The 18,742-nt window shown below is 36.4% G+C and overlaps 1 protein-coding gene across 3 annotated transcripts in view; it reads right to left on the bottom strand.

The window, feature by feature from the left end:
* The window catches only part of VEPH1 (ventricular zone expressed PH domain containing 1), a 208,968-nt gene that overhangs the window by 49,952 nt on the left and 140,274 nt on the right, over nt 1–18,742 (bottom strand). For all 3 annotated transcript variants that reach the window (XM_081029347.1, XM_081029346.1, XM_081029348.1), the window contains one exon: nt 2,039–2,178. In XM_081029347.1, coding sequence (XP_080885473.1) covers nt 2,039–2,178 — 140 coding nt within the window. The remainder of the gene's footprint in view (nt 1–2,038; nt 2,179–18,742) is intronic.

Genomic DNA, 18,742 nt, shown 5'->3' with positions numbered 1-18,742 from the left:
AAGAGAAAGAGTCTGGCCCAGTTTACAAGGCTAGCACTGGGTTTGTAATCCTTAAGTCAAACATTTGATTTTTATTCAAATCTTTTATTGATATTGTGGAGTCAGAGCTCATCCAGACCACACAATATCAAAAGTGTGGAAAAAGAAAGGAACAATTGTAGTAAAATGAACAAAGAAGAAAAGCAGCATAAACAGATGCTTTTTGGTGATTTTGCTTAAAAGAAAGACAGAATCAGACTAAGTCAATAAAATAAGACCCAGGGGCAAAAATAAAAGTGAGTTTTCTTGGTTTGTTTTCAGAAAACTGACAGCAGTTAAGAAGAAAGCCAAAGATGAAACCAAATACAAAATCACTGATAAAAACTATTTGAAAAATGTAAGTAAAGTAGAAAAAAATATGGCCTTTATTTCAAGAAAAGAAAGAGCAATGCTTTTGTTATATTCCATTTTGATTCATATCAAAATGTGAGGCGTTCTCTATTAGATATTTTTAAGTATTAAGAAGACTTAATATAGGAAAAGCTGATGGTTTCAAGGCACATCTAAGCTGTTTCTTTTCTTAATTATTATAGTTCTACTTTATGATTATGATACGTTCGTCATTAAAATTTATTTTTTCTTAATAAGTCTGCCTTTACTTTATAAAGAAACATAACTATCTAGTTTGTGACTTTTGTAGGGGCTACTGTAGAAATATTTTTTTAACAGAAGCAAATACACTATCTTGTCACTTGGCCTAATTTTTAACCATCTTATCACATTTGCGTTCTGTTTTCTTCTGCCTCTTACCTCCCTGCTCCTTCCTGCATACCCTCATTTTATTTTATTTATTTATTTATTTATTTTTATTATTATTTTTTTTTTCCTCATTTTATTTTTTAACACAAGGGCCGCAATGAAAAGACAACTGGATTACGTGTCAAGGGGTCTGAGTTCTACCCTGTAATTTTCTTAGCTGTAAAAATAATATCTAAGATCCCTTCCATCACTAACACTTTGTAATCTGTATTTGAATTTTATGTGAAAGTTCAATGTATTCAAGATAAGTATTTCGAAATATGAATCTCTTTTTTTTTTTTAATTAATTTTATTGGGGTGACAATTGTTAGTAAATTTACATAGATTTCAGGTGTACAATTCTGTATTACATCGTCTATAAATCCCATTGTGTGTTCACCACCCAGAGTCAGTTCTCCTTCCATCACCATATATTTGATCCCCTTTACCCTCATCACCCACCCCCACCCCCTTACCCTCTGGTAACCACTAAATTATTGTCTGTGTCTATGAGTTTTTGTTTCTCATTTGTTTGTCTTGTTCTTTTTGGTTTATATACCACATATCAGTGAAATCATAGGGTTCTCTGCTTTTTCTGTCTGACTTATTTCACTTAGCATTATTCTCTCGAGATCCATCCATGTTGTCACAAATGCTCCTATATCATCTTTCCTTAACGCCGAATAGTATTCCATTGTGTATATGTACCACAACTTCTTTATCCAGAATATGAATCTCTTTTGAAGCTAAAATCTTTTCATCAAATTTTTCATTGTTAAGTTTAAAGTTCCTTTTCATGTAAATTTACCTATATACATATATTCTATGGGAAACAGTAGCGTTCCAGTTTTTTAACAATGTTGAAAAGGATCTATTGACACAAAAAATAATTGGAGATTGAACGACGCTCAATAAAGGCTAGCTCTGCATAAGTAAAGCTATCCCCCCAAATAAGCTGGGATTTTTACTGTTGTTGTTCCTGTTGTTTAATAAAAAGTATTTCCCTTTCATTCTTCTTTTTTAAAGCTAAGGCTATTCAAGCTATTAACAGATTTGGCCTCCTGATTAGTAATCCAGGGTCTTTTATAAGGAAACTATCCTAAAATATAGAGAATCTTTGTTAAAAATTAGTAATGGAATGTGTATGTATTGCTATTATCTACATATCAGCTTCGGTCACAGAATAATTCAGTAAAAATGATTATGAACTCATAACCCACCGACTCAGTAAGGAGCCACGATGAACACAAATTACACATACCTGCTGAAATAGAAGCATGATGTGGATCCATGACTGTGGTTCTTGGCTGACGAGAATAAAACTGGATTTGCTGTATAGGCAGTAATGACCCTTTAGGGAGCAGGTGAAGAACAACTTGGCTACACAGCTTCTAACAGAATCTAGAAACAAATACACATAGCATTACACATTAAATTCTTCCCCGAGTTATGCTCTATATTTCAACACACAAACACCTTTAGAAATACGTTCTTCTGTTTTAACACTGTCAGCTAATAATTTCAAACAACTGTTTTGTTGGGAGTGGATCCAGTTAATAGAATATAGATTTGAATGTCGATGCTTTAAATAAGTTGTATTTTATCCATTGTTTTCTTGTTTTAATTAACAGTTCATGAGGAATCTCCAAGCAACTCACATGGGAGAAAAAAACAAAACAAACAAAAAAAACTTTTTTCAATAAAAAGGGAGCTCCCATGTCATTTCCATCTGATTTGGGCACCTTGCATTCACAACCTGCGAAGAATAAGCAAGTGGATGGAGGAAACCCAGGCATTTTCTGGGCAGTAGACAGTGTGTCCTGAACCAGGGGCACTGTTCTCTTGGTTGTGCGGTGCCCACACAGAAAGCCTCCAGAATAACTCTGGCCAGAGGTGTAGCTTCCTGTGAACTGGCCTGGTCTGGTTCCAGAAGGTCATTTCATCTTGAAGAGCTTCAGCAGGGAAGCTTCATGAGGTCATCCTTTAGGGACAAGCAAGTGGGAGAGCATGGAGGTGGTAGCAGAGAAGCCCTATGTAGGAGGAACCATTCATTTTTTACAGATGGGCATTATGATTTCTATTTTAAAGATGAGGACATTTAGCCCGTTTGAGGGTCAGCTTAAATGAACCACTCTCACAGTCCTGCTCACCTTAACCTTGGCACGGGACACACAGTAGGTGCTCCTCAGAGAGCTTCTGGACATATGAATGATGCTCAGGGGTCCAGAAAAACTGAATTTGAACTCAGCTGAGCTGATACCACAGTGGAATGCTTTAGGCACTGCCATGCTAGGGCATTTAAAATCTATAGTCATATTAACAGTTCATCGGGTATTTATTGTTTCAGAATCAATCTGCCATTTAAAATATTTTAAAAATTAATAGGTTCAATATGCCCTACTATTAAAAATAGAATGGATTAGAGTCTATTAAAAGCTGATAGGGACCTTAGCAAGGTGGCAGAATCAGTCCCTACCTGAGAGAGAGCATTTGGTTCCCTAGAGAATGGCGGGAGGCTTCTCTGTGCACCATCAGGGATCAGCTGTGAAGGCCCAGCAGGCTTTTCAGGAAGACTTTGGAAGAGTTAAGGGAGGATGGCCAATGACAGATTTGAGAAGGCATCGGGCAAATTTAGAAATATATACCGAAATCTTAATATTAACAGCTTTCTGTGATTCTGAAACATTGGTATGGAAGAGAATTACTTTCCATGAAGCTAATTGTTTTGGAGAAGTAAAAAAAAAATTGGGGTTGAGCATTTGATATCCTTGTATAAAATCAGAAATTATTTCTGCATTCTCTGAGTGAATGGATCATGCGATGTGAAGACTGCTTGAAGGTTCGGTGAAACACATGGGGAGGCCTTACTGAGAAAAGAAGACCTCTGGGTAGAATGGAACACAATATCAGCTTACAATGGCCCTATCTGAAACTGTTTGACAGCGGTAGTTAAAAATATATTTTTGGCACTGATTCTCTGAAAAAATTGAATTTAAATTAATCTATGCTAGAGAAATAGGAAACCAAGTATAACATAAGAGCACACGCACAAAAATGGTATTGGAAATAAATATAATGTATATATAATTGTAGGTATGTAGACAGCAACGTTTGTGCTTTAGTAGAAAGTTTCAAAAGGAAACAAAGTTCTTTTCTAAGAAACCATCCAGTGGCTTGACAGTTACAAGTTGGACTTTAGGCCTCTGCCATGAAAAAAACGTTTTTGTCTATTTCCTTCCCCTAAATTCTTACCATTCATTCATGTTTTCTTTTGAAAATGAACATTGATTATATTTATTTTCCTCACTCTGAGTCTACCAGCTTTCTATACACAAACCACAGGGCTCCCAGATCACATAAAATGGGCCAAGTGGTAGAGGAGAGCCCTTTAACTTAGAAGCATATACACTGGCTGGAAAAATAAATCAGTTCTGGGATAGAAGGTTTCTGTTAATGCTTTCAGGAAAGCTGACCTGTGTCAATATTTTTCTCCTCCTTATTTTCAGACCTTTCCTGGCTTGGAAAGTTTTCCCAACAACATTGACATTTAGTTGCTAATTTTTCTCTCATTTTCTGCCTCCTGTTCATTCAACGGCATTGAATGGCAGGCATGCCGTAAATAGTTGCTGAAGAAATGAATGAACGTCAGACACTGTGTGGAGAGCAAGAATAGTGCTGACCCTACTCTCAAGCTTACACTCACGTGGGAAAAAAAATCTATTAACGACATCTATAAGCATTGTTTATAAACATCTATACAAAATTGTTTTAAGTCTATGAGATAATGGAGGCACACACAATTACGACCACTCAGAGACATGAGCAGTTGTTCTCATTGGGGAGGAGATATCTGAGGTGAGCCATGAAAGATGATGAAGGTTTTGAACTTAGAAAAAAAAATATGAGGGAGACAAGCATTGTAAGGGTAGGGAACACCTTGGAAAAAAAAATCACACAAGGCATGAATGTTTAACACAATTCCAGGTGTAATTTTAGTGTATCTGGGTCAGTAAGGTCTGTTTGACTCATACAATTGATGCCCAAAGGGTTATTTATTTTCCTAGACTTATGTTGAAGAAAGAGAAGGTCATGCTTTGTTAAATATAAAATTCTTTCCATAACCCACCAAATCTGATTGTTATTCCTTTCCTTTTGGTACATTGTGGCTTATTTTACTAAAAAATCAAAGGATTTTGTTTGGTCATTATACAGACTGGTGTTACTAGACTGTAAGCTGAATACCCAAAATATGTACATTATACACATGGGTAAATTTCAAGACATGATACAAAATACAAGCACATTTGGTCTTCCTTTTGGGTTAAAATCTTTAAGAAGCATTTTGGAATTCTTTTTTTTTCTCTGCCACTTTTCTCCCACAGTTCATATGCCTTTCTTCCTGAACTGCATTCCCTAATCATATTAAAATGTGGTTAGTATTTTTAAACAAATTTTTAGAACATTTTTAGATTTACAGAAAATATGAATAAGGTATAGAGAGTTCCCATATACTACACACCCACTTTCCCCTATTATTAACATCTTAAGTTAGTATGGTACATTTGTTACAAGTAATGAACCAGGATTTATACATTATAATGAACTTAAGTCCATAGTTTAGTCAGATTTCCTTAGTTTGTACTTAGTATCCTTTTTCTGTTCCAGGAAGCCATTCAAGATACTACATGACATTTATTCATTACGTATCTTTAGGCTCCTCTTGGCAGTGACAATTTCTCAGACTTTCCCTGTTTTTGATGACCTTGACAGTTTTGAGGAATATTTTTGTTAGGTATTTTGTGGAATGAGCTTCGGTTGGGATTTGTCTGTTTTTCCCAGGATTAGACTGAGATTTTGAATTTTTGGGAGGAAGACCACAGAGGGAAAGTACCATTTTCATCATATCATACAAAGAGCACATTTGATCAACATGACTTATGACTTACTGATGTTGTCATTCATCACCTGACAGAGATAGGGTTTACCAGGTTTCTCCACTGTCAAGTTAGTCCCTTCCCCCCCTTTCCAAACTGTACTCTTTGAAATAAAGTCACTATGTGTACCCCACACTTAAGGAGTGGGGAGTTAGCTTCACCCTCTTGAGGGCAGAATAACTACTTCTGCACAGATTTGTCTCTTCCTCCTCCAGTTATTTCATTCAAATTATTTAGTCAATTATTCTATCACTATACACTTATGGATATTTATTTCATACTTCAATACTATTTTATTTTTTGGTTCTCATTTGTCCAGCTTTGGCCAGTAGGAGCTCTTTCAGGTGGCTTGTATGTCCATTTGATGTGCCACCATCACTGTGTGTGTGGGATTTTGTTTTTTTTTTTTTTTTTTTTTTTTGTGATTTTGTTTTTTAAGTACTTTCTTACTTTCTGGCACTAAAAGATGCTCCAGGCTCATCTTGTATGTTTCCTGCCCTATCTTAGAATCAGCTGTTTCTCCAAGGAGTTCTGGTTCCTCTTACTGGAGAATGGTATTAGATACCAAGATCTGGGTGCAAGGTAAGCATGTGGCTACTAGGGTGTCATTACTCCTTGGCCCTCTCAGCTGACAGAGCAAGGAAAGTATGGTGTACGCTAACTCCTGTATGTATATATACCTAAAATGTTTTATATGTAACCATCTCTATCTATATTACACTAAACATAAGTTCATTCTGATAATTTCAATTCTAATCCTTTACCATGTGGATAATTTGAGCCTCCTCCCCTTATTTATCTGTAAGGTCCCATGTCAACAGTACGAAGCCTGGCTCCCACTCTGTTAGTAGTTTTATCTCAAGGCAAAGTTCTCTCTCTCTCTCTCTCTCTCTCTCTCTCTCTCTCTCTCTCTCTCTCTCTTCTCTCTCTCTCTCTCTCTCCCTTTCTCCTTCTCCTTCTTCTCTTTCTTAAAAACCTTTGTGTATTTTGTACCTACCATAGTGCTTGGCATAGAGAGGCTTCCCTTAAACAAACAAAAAAATAAGAATGATGTTTTATTATACTTTTTCTGATATCTTCTGGAGCAACAAAGAACAGTAGGATATTCCCATGAAAATGATATATTATTATATAATAATACAATATTAATTTTGACACTGAAATTTTACCTCACTTTTAACTAATTACTCCATAAGGTCATATCTAGCTTGAGAGATACAGCTATTTACTGATGTGAATGCTCTTCCTTAGGATAGCCACTTGTATTTCAGCTGGAGTCCAGATGCCAGTAATTTTATGTTATGATCTTGGTAAGAAAAAAAATAATTCTTCTGTATTTGTTTCATGGTTGTAAAATGCTTTTAAAAAAGCCATTAGAAATCTAGAAAGTATACCAATTAACGTTTTGGAACACCTTTTAAAATTAGAAATAGTATTAAATTTAAATGACATCATGAAGTTTCAGAAAGTATAACTACTTTAATAAGAATATTTTAGAAGTCTAGTGGAAATTCTAAATCAAGCAAAACCATAATCAGAAATGAAGATAAGATTTTAGTTTATGTGTGTGTGAACTGCTTAAAATATTAGAGCAAGCTGATGTGTGGAATAACTAATATTAGTATTTACTATTATACTAATCGCTCTGTTAAGTGTTTTATATAATTATCATTTAATTCATAGTAATCTATTATTATCTCTACTTTTGCTAAGAGGTTAAAGGGACAGAGGCTTAAGTTACTTAATCAAGTAAGATTCAGAAGAAGGATTTGGACTGAAATTCATCAAAATGAAACACCCATGGTTTGCTTACAACGTGGTATTACCTCCTTTAAAGTCATATTGTCTAGTGGCCTGGACCTGCCTCCCCAGCTGAGCCATCTATAATTTCTGCAGGGCTAGGATGGACAACCCCAAATAAATTGCATATATCTTTAACAAGACCACATAACTTATCCAGCCTCAGAAACATAACTAAGGCATTAATTTCTATGCAATTACTATATAGTCAACACAATTCACTAAATTGGGGGTAGGACAAATCTTTTCATACGTCTAAACAGCCTTGGAAAAATCTATAAAGAGAAATTTGTTATAGATCTGTGTAAAATGGGAGTAATTGGTTTCTTTTATCTTTATATATGGTAGGAGGAAGTAGGAGTGGGTACTGAACCCAGAGGAAATAATCAAAATGACTAGACTCAGAGTTCCGTCGAGCTAGAGAAAGCTGTGGAATTAGGAAAAGGGAGGGTTGTGGTGCTAATTTTAATGCCCTGTGATGCTCTGCTATCAGTTGATAACTGTGTCTATTTTTCTAATTATCTTTATTGGATCTGGGAAACACACCATTCTTCTTGGGAGACTAGACACGTATAACTCATTTCACAGGGTAGTCATTTATATATAATCTATGCCATTATATACTTTTTATTTAGAGATAAGTGACTTAAGAATAAAAATAGAATATGGCTTTGATGTTTTTTAATAGCTAGTAGAAACATCAAGAGTTGGCTTTAATTTTTGGAAAAAGAAACTTGTTTTGCATTATTTACCAAACTTACACTGAAAGTTCTCTTCCAGCTAAATAAGGGTCAAATAAAAGTATCTGGCTCGTTTCCCAGGTTTTTCAACTGAGCCATTCTTCTCCATATGCAAACTATATTTCTAGAATGATTTATAAAAACTCAAACACAGGACTATTTTACTGAAATTGCTAGATTGAAAATATTCAAACATTGAACATAACTTATTAATAAGCAACGAATTCAAAGAAGGCATTTGATGGACTTGCAGAAAGGAAGCTAATTTTCATCCCCTCCTTACTCTCTACCTAGGTATAGGTTAACACATTACATTGGACACTTATGAAGCATGTCTTGTTATCCCCATTTTATGGAGAAGGAAATCTCAAGATCAAACTTCCAGTAAGCAAATAAGTTGGAATTTGAATCTAGGTTCCAGAGCCTATTCTTTCGGTACATTATTGAATGGCTCAGAAAATAGAGGTAATAGAAGTACCTCAAAAAGGAAGTGTGGTTCAGTGGAAAAATCCTTGGATGGACTTCATGGGCAGACTCTTCTCTTTTCTCTCTGCCCTCTTGCTCCTTATCTATAAAGTGGGGATGGGCCAAAAGCTGCTCTAGAATGGACTTTTTAAAAATTTTACATTTTTATTTGCTTATTATCTTTCTCTAGATTGTAAGCTCCATGAAGGTAGAGATTTTTATTGTGGTAAAATTAATATAACATGAAATTTACCATTCTCACCATTTTAGGTATACAGTTCAATGGCATTAAGTACATTCACATTGTTGTACAATCATCACCACCATCCATCTGCAGAACTTTTTCATCTTCCCCAACTGAAACTCTGTGCCCATTAAAACTATGACTCTTTAATTTCCTCTCTCCTCCAGCCCAATGCAACCATCATTCTATTTTTCTGTCTATGAATTTGACCACTCTAAATACTTTATGTAAGTGGAATCATACAATATTTATCCTTTTGTGTCTGGCTTATTTCACTCAGCATAATGTCTTTAGGGTTCATTTCTATTACAGGCTTTATCAGAAATTTAGTCCTTTTTAAGACTGAATACTTCTGCATTGTATGTATATACCATATTTTGTTTGTTCATTCATCTGTTGATGAACATTTGGTGATTATAAATAAGAGTGCTATGAACACGGGTGTACAAATATCTCTTGTAAGCCCTGACTTCAGTTCTTTTGGGTATAGTCCCAGAAGTGGGATTGCCAGATCATATGGCAATTCTCATATGGCAATTCATATGGCAATTCTGGTTTAATTTTTTGAGGAACTGTCACATTAGATTATCCTTTTGAGCTCCGAAAGTCTATGATTTGGTGAGGGGCTATTGAGGCACATGAAGAAATGTGTGATGACTGTCCAAAGCAAGATCAAATGTTTGTCCAGGGCTACCAGGACTTGCTCTTAGCACTCACTACAGGACAGATGGCAATAAGGTCTGTTAGGATAGATTTCCTCCTCCAGCTTGATACTAGCCAGACAGGAACCACGGAAGGCATTTCTTCCATCTTCCATTTAATTCTCCTTTGATGTATTTCAAAGACAATGGATTCAAAATATTGACACAGAATGAATAGATAATACTGTCACTTAACTGAATAAATATCCTAAATCGACAGAAAAAAAGTAGGAGGAAATGAAACTGGTAATTTGTCTGAAGAGATCTTTTCCAAAGTAGATTAGGAAAACAAAACATGTTTCTGAGGTCAACCATAAACTATAATTTTGGGGAAAAATGTAGAACAAGCTTATCACTTTAAAATGCTTTTGATTTTGCCTGAAAAAAATGGAAGTAAATATCACAAACCAATGTGGACTACTTACCAAGCTTTAATTCCATATGATTTGCAAAATATATTTTTGTCTTAGACTAACGTTGTACTCTTTGTCACTCCCAAATTAAAGATTAGAAATTTTGAACAGAATAACAATTATATCTTAACTTTGGTGTAGGAAATAAAACAAAAGATATTCCAAGGTAAAAACAAAATGTGATTCTCAAAAGCAAAGATGAATTTCTAAAATGACTGTTTGAAACGATATCAAATTGTTCTTAAAGAGTAGACATTGCTTTAATCATCTTGATATTTCCAGGGCCTGGTTCTGTAGTGGGTTCTCAGAAAGACGTGTTTCCCCAAAAATAAGACCTAGCCTGACAATCGCTCTAATGCATCTTTTGGAGCAAAAATTAATATAAGACCCAGTATTATATTATATTATACATATTATATTGTATTGTATTGTATTATATTATATTATATTACATTATATTATATTATATTATATTATATTATATTTTACTATATTAAATAAAAATAAAATATATTTTACTATAAGACCCGGTATAATATAATATAATATAATATAATATAATATAATATAATATAATATAATAAACTGAGTCTTATACCAATTTTTGATTCAAAAGGTGCATTAGAGGTGATTGTTCAGTGAGGTCTTATTTTCTGGGAAACACTGTGTTGCTTTGACTGTGGTCTATTATAGTAACCATGCTCACCTTGCCTTTGGTTTTGAGGGCTGCCATTTTGTCCCTCACTCAGGATCCATTTATTCCTCTTGCATTTTGGTTTTCCAACCTAATAACACGGTGTGAGTTATTGAACTGATGTGTGCTTGAGGAAAATTTACCAAATTTCTCCTTTGATGAAGAAACTAGAGCAGGAAGGTGATGCGAAAGAAAACTTTGTCTTGTTTTCACTAAGCACTCTTGATCACATTATTGGTTGAGAAATACATGATCCCCTCTCAGCTGGTTGGCCACCAGCCATATCACAGGCACACGTATGCAACATCCCTACCCAGAGCAAAAGCACTATACTCGTTTTCCCACTCGTGACAAAAGTTCCAGCCAGTTGTCAAACAAACATGACAAATACTTTTGTTTTGGGTCATCAGAAAAATGACTGCTTTAGTAATACAAATAAAATTCAGAGAGGCAAAGGGAAGTTTGGTAATTGTATATTCAGAAATGTACAAACCATAGATGTACAATATCTTATTCTTTGGCTGTGATTTTGGGAAAAAATTCAAAATTATGTATTTGTATATAAACAATGTATATATACAATGAAAAAGTTGATATTGTTTAAATCAGGTCATTTAAATAATGTCTCTCACGAATTTACCATACAACGGCGCTATTATTTATAGTTTTAAATATATTTTTCTCCTTTGCCTTCCTGAGTTCACAACCTTTGCCCTAATCTAATTGAGTCTCTACCTACCTGGCAGCTGGGTGGACTCAGGAGTGGTGGTAAGGTGGACATTTATCAGTTTTAGGAATACAGAGAGAAAGACCAGGGTAAGACAGAATTGAACTGCCCAAGTTGGATTATGCAGCATGACAATAGCCTTGCAAGCAAAGCTTTTGTTTTGAGGAAGGCTATTCTAAATTTCTTTATCTCTCTTTAGTCTATCAATACCCAAGCATGGATGCTTCACATTATAGATCTGTGGTGTGGAGGGGACAGCAGCCAAGTAGTTCTGAAGTTTGTAGGGAGAAGGATGCAACAGCAAGAAGTAAAAGAGAAGACTTTACAGTTCTGGCAGGGCTGATTGTGGAGAGGAGAGAGACAAGTGTGAAGCCATCAGAAGTGGGTTTTGACTTCCCCATCTTTGGACTTCAGCCTGGGGAAGGGGGGATATGTTAGGTAAGTTATGATAACACTGAGGGCAATGGTGATCCTTAGGAAAGAGATCCACTCCTAGGTGGCTCTCAGCACCAGCACAGGTCAAGCAATTTAATTAAAAGCTCAGATCACAGAGCCAGGCCCAAGAGATCTGAGGTTCAGCTCTCCTGGGTCACCCTTGCCTCTGTTATGGAGAGGAGAGGAAACGAGGAAGAAAAAACTGAAATCCTTGCTGGACAGCTTTTCAGAGAAATCGCCGTGGGGGTGGGAGGGGATCTGTATAGTGGACTGCAGAGAGAACAGTCCAAGCCAGGCCTTAGAGGGGGACACAGCACCACTGGGTGTTGAGGTGGTGTCAGATTGGCAAGGTGCAGATTAGCCTGCCCACGTGCACAGTATATGGATGATAAGTTACACCATCCAGGACTTCACTTGTGTGTGCCAGCTAGGAGAGGGTGATCAGACAAAGGACATTATCCTTTAGGCAAGTAGACACTTCACTCCCTTCTCCCCACCCCCAGGCACAATGCTTTTGCACAACCATAAGAAAACAGAACCCACTTCCTCATGTCCCCAGATGTCCCCTTATCTTCTTAGGAAGATAAGCATGGGAGAAAGTAAGAGAAAGAACATTTTCATCCAAATGAGAAATTTTTTCCTAAATGTACTATTCAAATGATCAGATGGGATTAAATTAAGGAGGAACTCATTTAATTTCCTTTCTCACTAATCTGTAGTTACTCATGATGAGTTCTAGATAAAATGATGGTACATTGTCTCTGCACATCTGTAATGTGAAATTTTGTAATCTTACAAAAAATAAAAATTAACGATAGAGAATAAGACTGCAGAGAATAAGGAGACTCAGGTGGAAAAAGAAATCTTGTCCTAATAAGAAGTCAGAGTCTTACTAAGAGTACCACAGCAAAAGATGTGGAGTAGGCTGAGTAAGCGTATGGATATGCTTGAGGGTTACTTTGCACATGAGGGCTGAAGTCTAATCTCACACTGGAACGTAATGTCTCTTAGTGCATGTATGATTGTGTATTTCTTATGTGAAAACTACTAAGAAATTGAATCCTCTTACTGTTTTAAGTTGCAATTAAAGAACAGAGTGAGACTTGTCCATTAATTTTCACATGATGGAGAATTTTGGATGCTGCCCTGATAGGGACTGAAAAACCAAAAGCCCCTCCCCTTGGAAGCCATTCGGACCATTGCTCTGACCCCTCACTCAAAGTCTGGTCTTGCTCCAAGGTGGTGGTTAAGAGCACAGACTCTGGAGCTAGACGCTCCTACTCACTAGCTATATGTTCTTGGGCAAGTTACAAAATCTCTCTGTGACTTAATTGGGAATAATAATAACGGCATCTATTTCTAAAGGTTATTTAGAGTCTCCAACCATCCTGGGACTGAGGTGGCTCCTGGGACTTGAGACTTCCAGCACTAAAACTGAGAAAGTCCTGGACAAACCAAAAACATCTGTTACCCTGGTTAACCTGAGCATAAAATGTGTTAATTCAGGTGAGCTTCTCTGACAGAAGTGTGCTTGGCATGGAATACAGGCTTAGTAATGTTTGTTGTCACTATCATCCTCAGCATTACAACTAATGCTATTGTATATGGAAAAAGAAATGATCCCTCAGCCAGGTGGAAGCATTTGAATGCTGTTTTGATTAGAGAGACGGGGCTACGTCATGACCCTCTGAATCTCTAGCTCTCTTAGTGTCCTTAACATTTTCACCTAATTGCTTATTTTAAAAAGAACTTAATACAGAACTGACACTGCAGTACAGGCTGAAGTAGAATTCCGTACAATGGAAATGCATTTCTCTGGGGATATGACAGAAGAAGATCTAGCAAGAAAGAAGATCTAGTAACAGTGCTTGAAGCCATCCCCTTGGTTTCCCCGAAATCCTCCAACGTTTGCGTATGTCAGTCAGGAACAAGTGAGACGTTTGATGCTAATGCTGTTTTGAGGGTTAGAAGCCCAGAAATGTGGCAAGAACACCATGAGGAAAGGCTTGATAATCTGCTGTGGTCAAAGCATCATAAGTGAGAAGAAGATTTTCTTGCAGCAGAACAAGGGAAAAATAGCTAACATTAATTGATTAGTTTTTATATGTTAGGCACTGTTCTAAGAGCTTTATGTGTACACTGCCCCTTAATGATCACAACAATTCTGTAACATAGATACTTCTAGATTAAAAGAAGGTAAGGCTCAAAGAGGTTACGTAATTTAGATTAAACAGCAATTAATACAAGTTGAAGTTAAAGAGGAATTTAATTTATACCCAGGTATGTTTAATTATGTAAATCCTATTATAAATTGTGTATCACTTTCATTTGGACAGTATTTAGGGCATTTAGGGATTTGTGGATAGTTTGCTTTGGTTTTGATTGCAGTTTTGATCTTTATTGTACAACTGGATGAGTTATGTGGCTCATTCCCATTCAGACTCAAACCTCTCTTGAGGGAAGCCCATGATTGATCCATGAAATCCCAACTCAAGGTACTGCTGTTTCTCAGTGGGAACCACCTCAACTGGAAGCAGAGCAATCAGGGAAATAAGTCAAGGAAATAAATTGCCTCTGTCAAGTGAGCTTTGGAAACTAGAAAGTCTATAGTAGAAGCAAATTGTCAGAATGATAAAATTATTTTTTTCTATAAATTCTGTTATACATGACAGAAGTCAATATGTCTTTGAGAGCCTTAGTTTTGTCCATTGCTTCTTTCAAGTTGTATTCAAGTGTAACCTGCTTCATTCTTAGGTAATCTAAAATCCAGGGGTGATGTGATAGCCTTAATCATCATAGTTAATATTAAAGAGAGTCAATTATTTTCATTCTTTCTGGTTAATTATTTGTATCTTCATTTTTCTTATTGCTACCCAGAGACAAAGTTGTATCATAAAATAGAGTAGCAATGTCATTCAGCTTTCAGAAACTCAACCTTCTAGTTGTAAATTTGAAATAGCTGGTTATACATTTTGTCCCACAGAGAAAGAGAGAAAGATCTGTTGAAGAACTAACGTGAGAGTTAATAGAGTTGAATCATCATCCTTGCCTCAATTGTTTATTTCCCAGTGGTCCATCTAGTAGGATGAACTTTGGGGTAAGAAGACAATCAACATTCATTCTATAGAGGCTGCAGGAAAGGCCTACTGCCCCCAGAAACGCTGACTGTCAAATATTTGGCTTGTGTGGGAAATCTGATGGCAGGTGCCAGTTAAAAATCATAAAGTCCCAGAGTTGGAAGGGACTTTGAGTAGTAAGCTCTCTCTTATAAGGTAGGATTGCAATGGAACCAGCTCAGAAAGCTATTCTTTTCTTTAAAATCTTGAGATTCAAATACACTTAAAAGCATGGTGAAGCTCACAATTCAAATTTCCCCATGTATTTAGATGATAATGACTTCATTTTAAAATTAAAATATGAGGAGATCCAAGATGGCAGATTAGATAAACACTGTATGTGCTTCCTTCCGTGAACCAATTAAAACTACAACTAAATTACAGAACAATCAACCTGGAGAACCATCTGAAGTGTGGCCGAACAGAAGTCTTGTAACTAAGGAGAAAAAGAATAAGCCATGTCGAGACTGGTAGGAGGGGTGGAGACAGGAAACAGGCTGGCCTCAAACTTCCATGTGGCAGTTAAGAGTGATCACAACCCCTTACCCTCTGGTAACCACTAAACTATTGTCTGTGTCTATGAGTTTTTTATTTCTCATTTGTTTGTCTTGTTCTTTTGTTGTTTTTGGTTTATATACCACATGTCAGTGAAATCATATGGTTCTCTGCTTTTTCTGTCCGAATTATTTCACTTAACATTATACTCTCAAGATCCATCCATGTTGTCACAAAGGGGGGTGGGGTGGGAGATGAGGGTAAGGGCGATCAAATATATGGTGATGGAAGGAGAACTAACTCTGGGTAGTGAACACACAATGGGATTTATAGATGATGTAATACAGAATTGTACACATGAAATCTATGTAATTTTACTAACAATTGTCACCCCAATAAATTAAAAAAAGATAACAACAACAACAATAACAACAACAAAACAGGTACATTTGACACTCTCCCCAGTACTACGTGGAGAATTCCAGGCTCACATTCTCTAATGCTGAGTATTATTATATTTAAATCTGTGCCTATAAAACAGTAAGGAAAACAGCAGAAAAGGTATCTCCTTGTCTTGTGTCTTCCTTTTGTAAGTTACTGATGAGGTGGATTAAAAAAATATATATTTATTATCCACTTGTATTACCTCTTTTATAATTTGTTTATGTTCATTATGCATTTAAACAAATTGAGTTCCTATTGTAAATTTTCTGTGATGTCTTTGAATATCAATGGTAGTGGCCATCATCTGCCATTATGAAATATTTTCTCCAGTTTTACTCATGATGATTTTTGATGTACAGACTAGTTTCAAAAGTTTTATTTAATTAAATACAGATATTTTTTCTTCATAATTTCTTGTGTTGCTTTTGTGTTTAGAAATTGCTTTCTCCTCCAGAGATTATTTATTATTTACTTTTTTTCTATTTTTAATAGACTGTTTTTATATTTAACTCTAATCCAACTAGAATTTATTTTGGTTAATGATAAAGAAATTTGACAATTTCCTCCCCCAGAGCCTATTTCATTTATGAACTGGATTTAGTTTTTTCAGTGTAGAATTATCTTAATTTTTCTGATTATAAAAGTAATATGTGCTTAATATAAAATTCAAGGAATTAATAAGCATAAAAAGTAGGAGGAAATGGCCGTCTATAATTACTTCCACATTTCCAACAATACACATTGTTCCTAGTTTGGTATGTATATTTGAGATTTTCTTCTATATGTAAACTATTAAAAATAATAAAAATGGTACTGTATCATGAAAAAAAAAAGAATGATCACAACAATCCTATAATATACATACTCCCCCAACCCAGGAGACATTTTCTCACGAGGAGACAGCCCTGCTCACACTGCACTTTCTTTGAAAACTATCGGAGTATGGGAGTCTTTGGGCCCCAGGCAGGAGGTGACTGGCGTCGGTGTGCTCTGAGACTTGCTGAGTAGATTCAGGCTCAGCACTGGCACCAAACCAGAGTCTACGTTAACTTGGTGACCAAAACTCTTCCCACTCTAGTGACTCCCTGAGTCTCTGCCAAATCCAACTTGTGTACCACAGGAGGCTTTATCAGTGGTTGAACTATAAGAGAGCTGAAAGGTGGCAGCAGGCACAGGAGTGTCCTGGCTTTTTGAAGTGTTACCCCAGGCCTGGTATTGGTGGCAGTCATCCTTAGTTAGCAGTGTGGCCGCTCCTATGTGCTTCTAGGTTTATGAGAGACAACAAACAACTGTAGATCACTTTGTAGCTCTTACCAGGTAGTCCCTAGCTGGGCACAGGTAGTGGGTGACCTGGGTCTGCACTGGAATCCCTCACAAGAGGCCCCAGAACTAACATACTTGGAGATTTGCTTCAGACTATAGCAGAGCACCTCCCAGTTAGTCCCACAAGCATCATACAGAAAGGGAAGTCTTAACAGGCACCAGAGCCCACTGGGGCTAATCCCACTCAGTGGGGTAAGACTGCCACACAGCAGCCTGTAAGCTGTAGACATTGCCAAACACCACAGCCAATCAGCCTGAGGGCCAATCCCACCTACTAACATGCCAATAGCAATTAAGGTTCAACTATAACAGGAGGGCACAAAAAACCCACACAAAGGACACTCCTGGCACACTCAGAACAAGTGACCAGGAGATACTGTCAGGGCCCCAAAGGGCACCTACTACATAAGGCTACAAAGCCAAGACTGGGAGACATAGCAGATCTACCTGATACATAGAAACAAACACAGAGGGACAGCCAAAATGAGGAAACAAAGAAATACATCCCAAATGAAAGAACAGGAGAAAAATCCAGAAAAAGAAGTAAATGAAACAGAGGCAAGGCAAGCAACATACAAGAGACAGATTTCAAAACAATGGTTACAAAGATGCTCAAGGAACTTAGTGAGAACTTTAACAGATATAGCAAGCATTAAAAAGGACATAAAAAACGTAAAAAAGAAGCACTCAGAAGTGAAGAATACAGTAACTGAAATGAAGAATGCACTAGAAGGAATCACCAGCAGACTAGATTAAGTAGACAATCAAATCGGCAGTTTGTAAGACAAGGTAGCAGAAAACACCAAACTGGAACAGAAAAAAGAACAATAATAATAAAAAAAGAGGATAGTTTAAGAAACATCTGGCCCAGCATCAAGCATAACAGTATTCGCATCACAGGGCTTCAAGAGAAGAAGAGAGAAAGCAAGAGATTGAGAACTTATTTGAAGAAATAATGACTGAAAACTTTCCTAACCTGGTGAAGGAAATAGACAATACAAGTCCAGGAAGCACAGAGAATGCCAAACAAGATGAGCCCAGACAGCCCACACCAAAACACATTATAATTACAATGGCAAAGGTTAAAGACAAGGAGAGAATCTTAAAAGCAGCAAGAGAAGGACAACTAATAACCTACAAGGGAGCCCCCATAAGACTGTCAGCTGATTTCCCAACAGAAACTTTGGAGGCCAGAAGTAATTGGCACATAATAATCAATGTGATTCAAAGCTAGGACCTACAACCAAGGATACTCTACCCTGAAAGACTATCATTGAATATTGAAGGACAGATAAAGAGCTCCCAGACAAGAAAAAGTTAAAAAGGTCCATCACCATCAAACCAGTATAACAAGGAATGTTAGAGGGACTTTTTTAAGATGGAAAATAATAAAGATCAAAATTATGAATAACAAAATGGCAATAGCTACATATC

This window comes from Rhinolophus hipposideros (assembly GCF_964194185.1).
Source record: "Rhinolophus hipposideros genome assembly, chromosome: 2".
Classification (NCBI taxonomy): domain Eukaryota; kingdom Metazoa; phylum Chordata; class Mammalia; order Chiroptera; family Rhinolophidae; genus Rhinolophus; species Rhinolophus hipposideros.
This window is presented reverse-complemented; position numbering and strand designations above follow the sequence as displayed.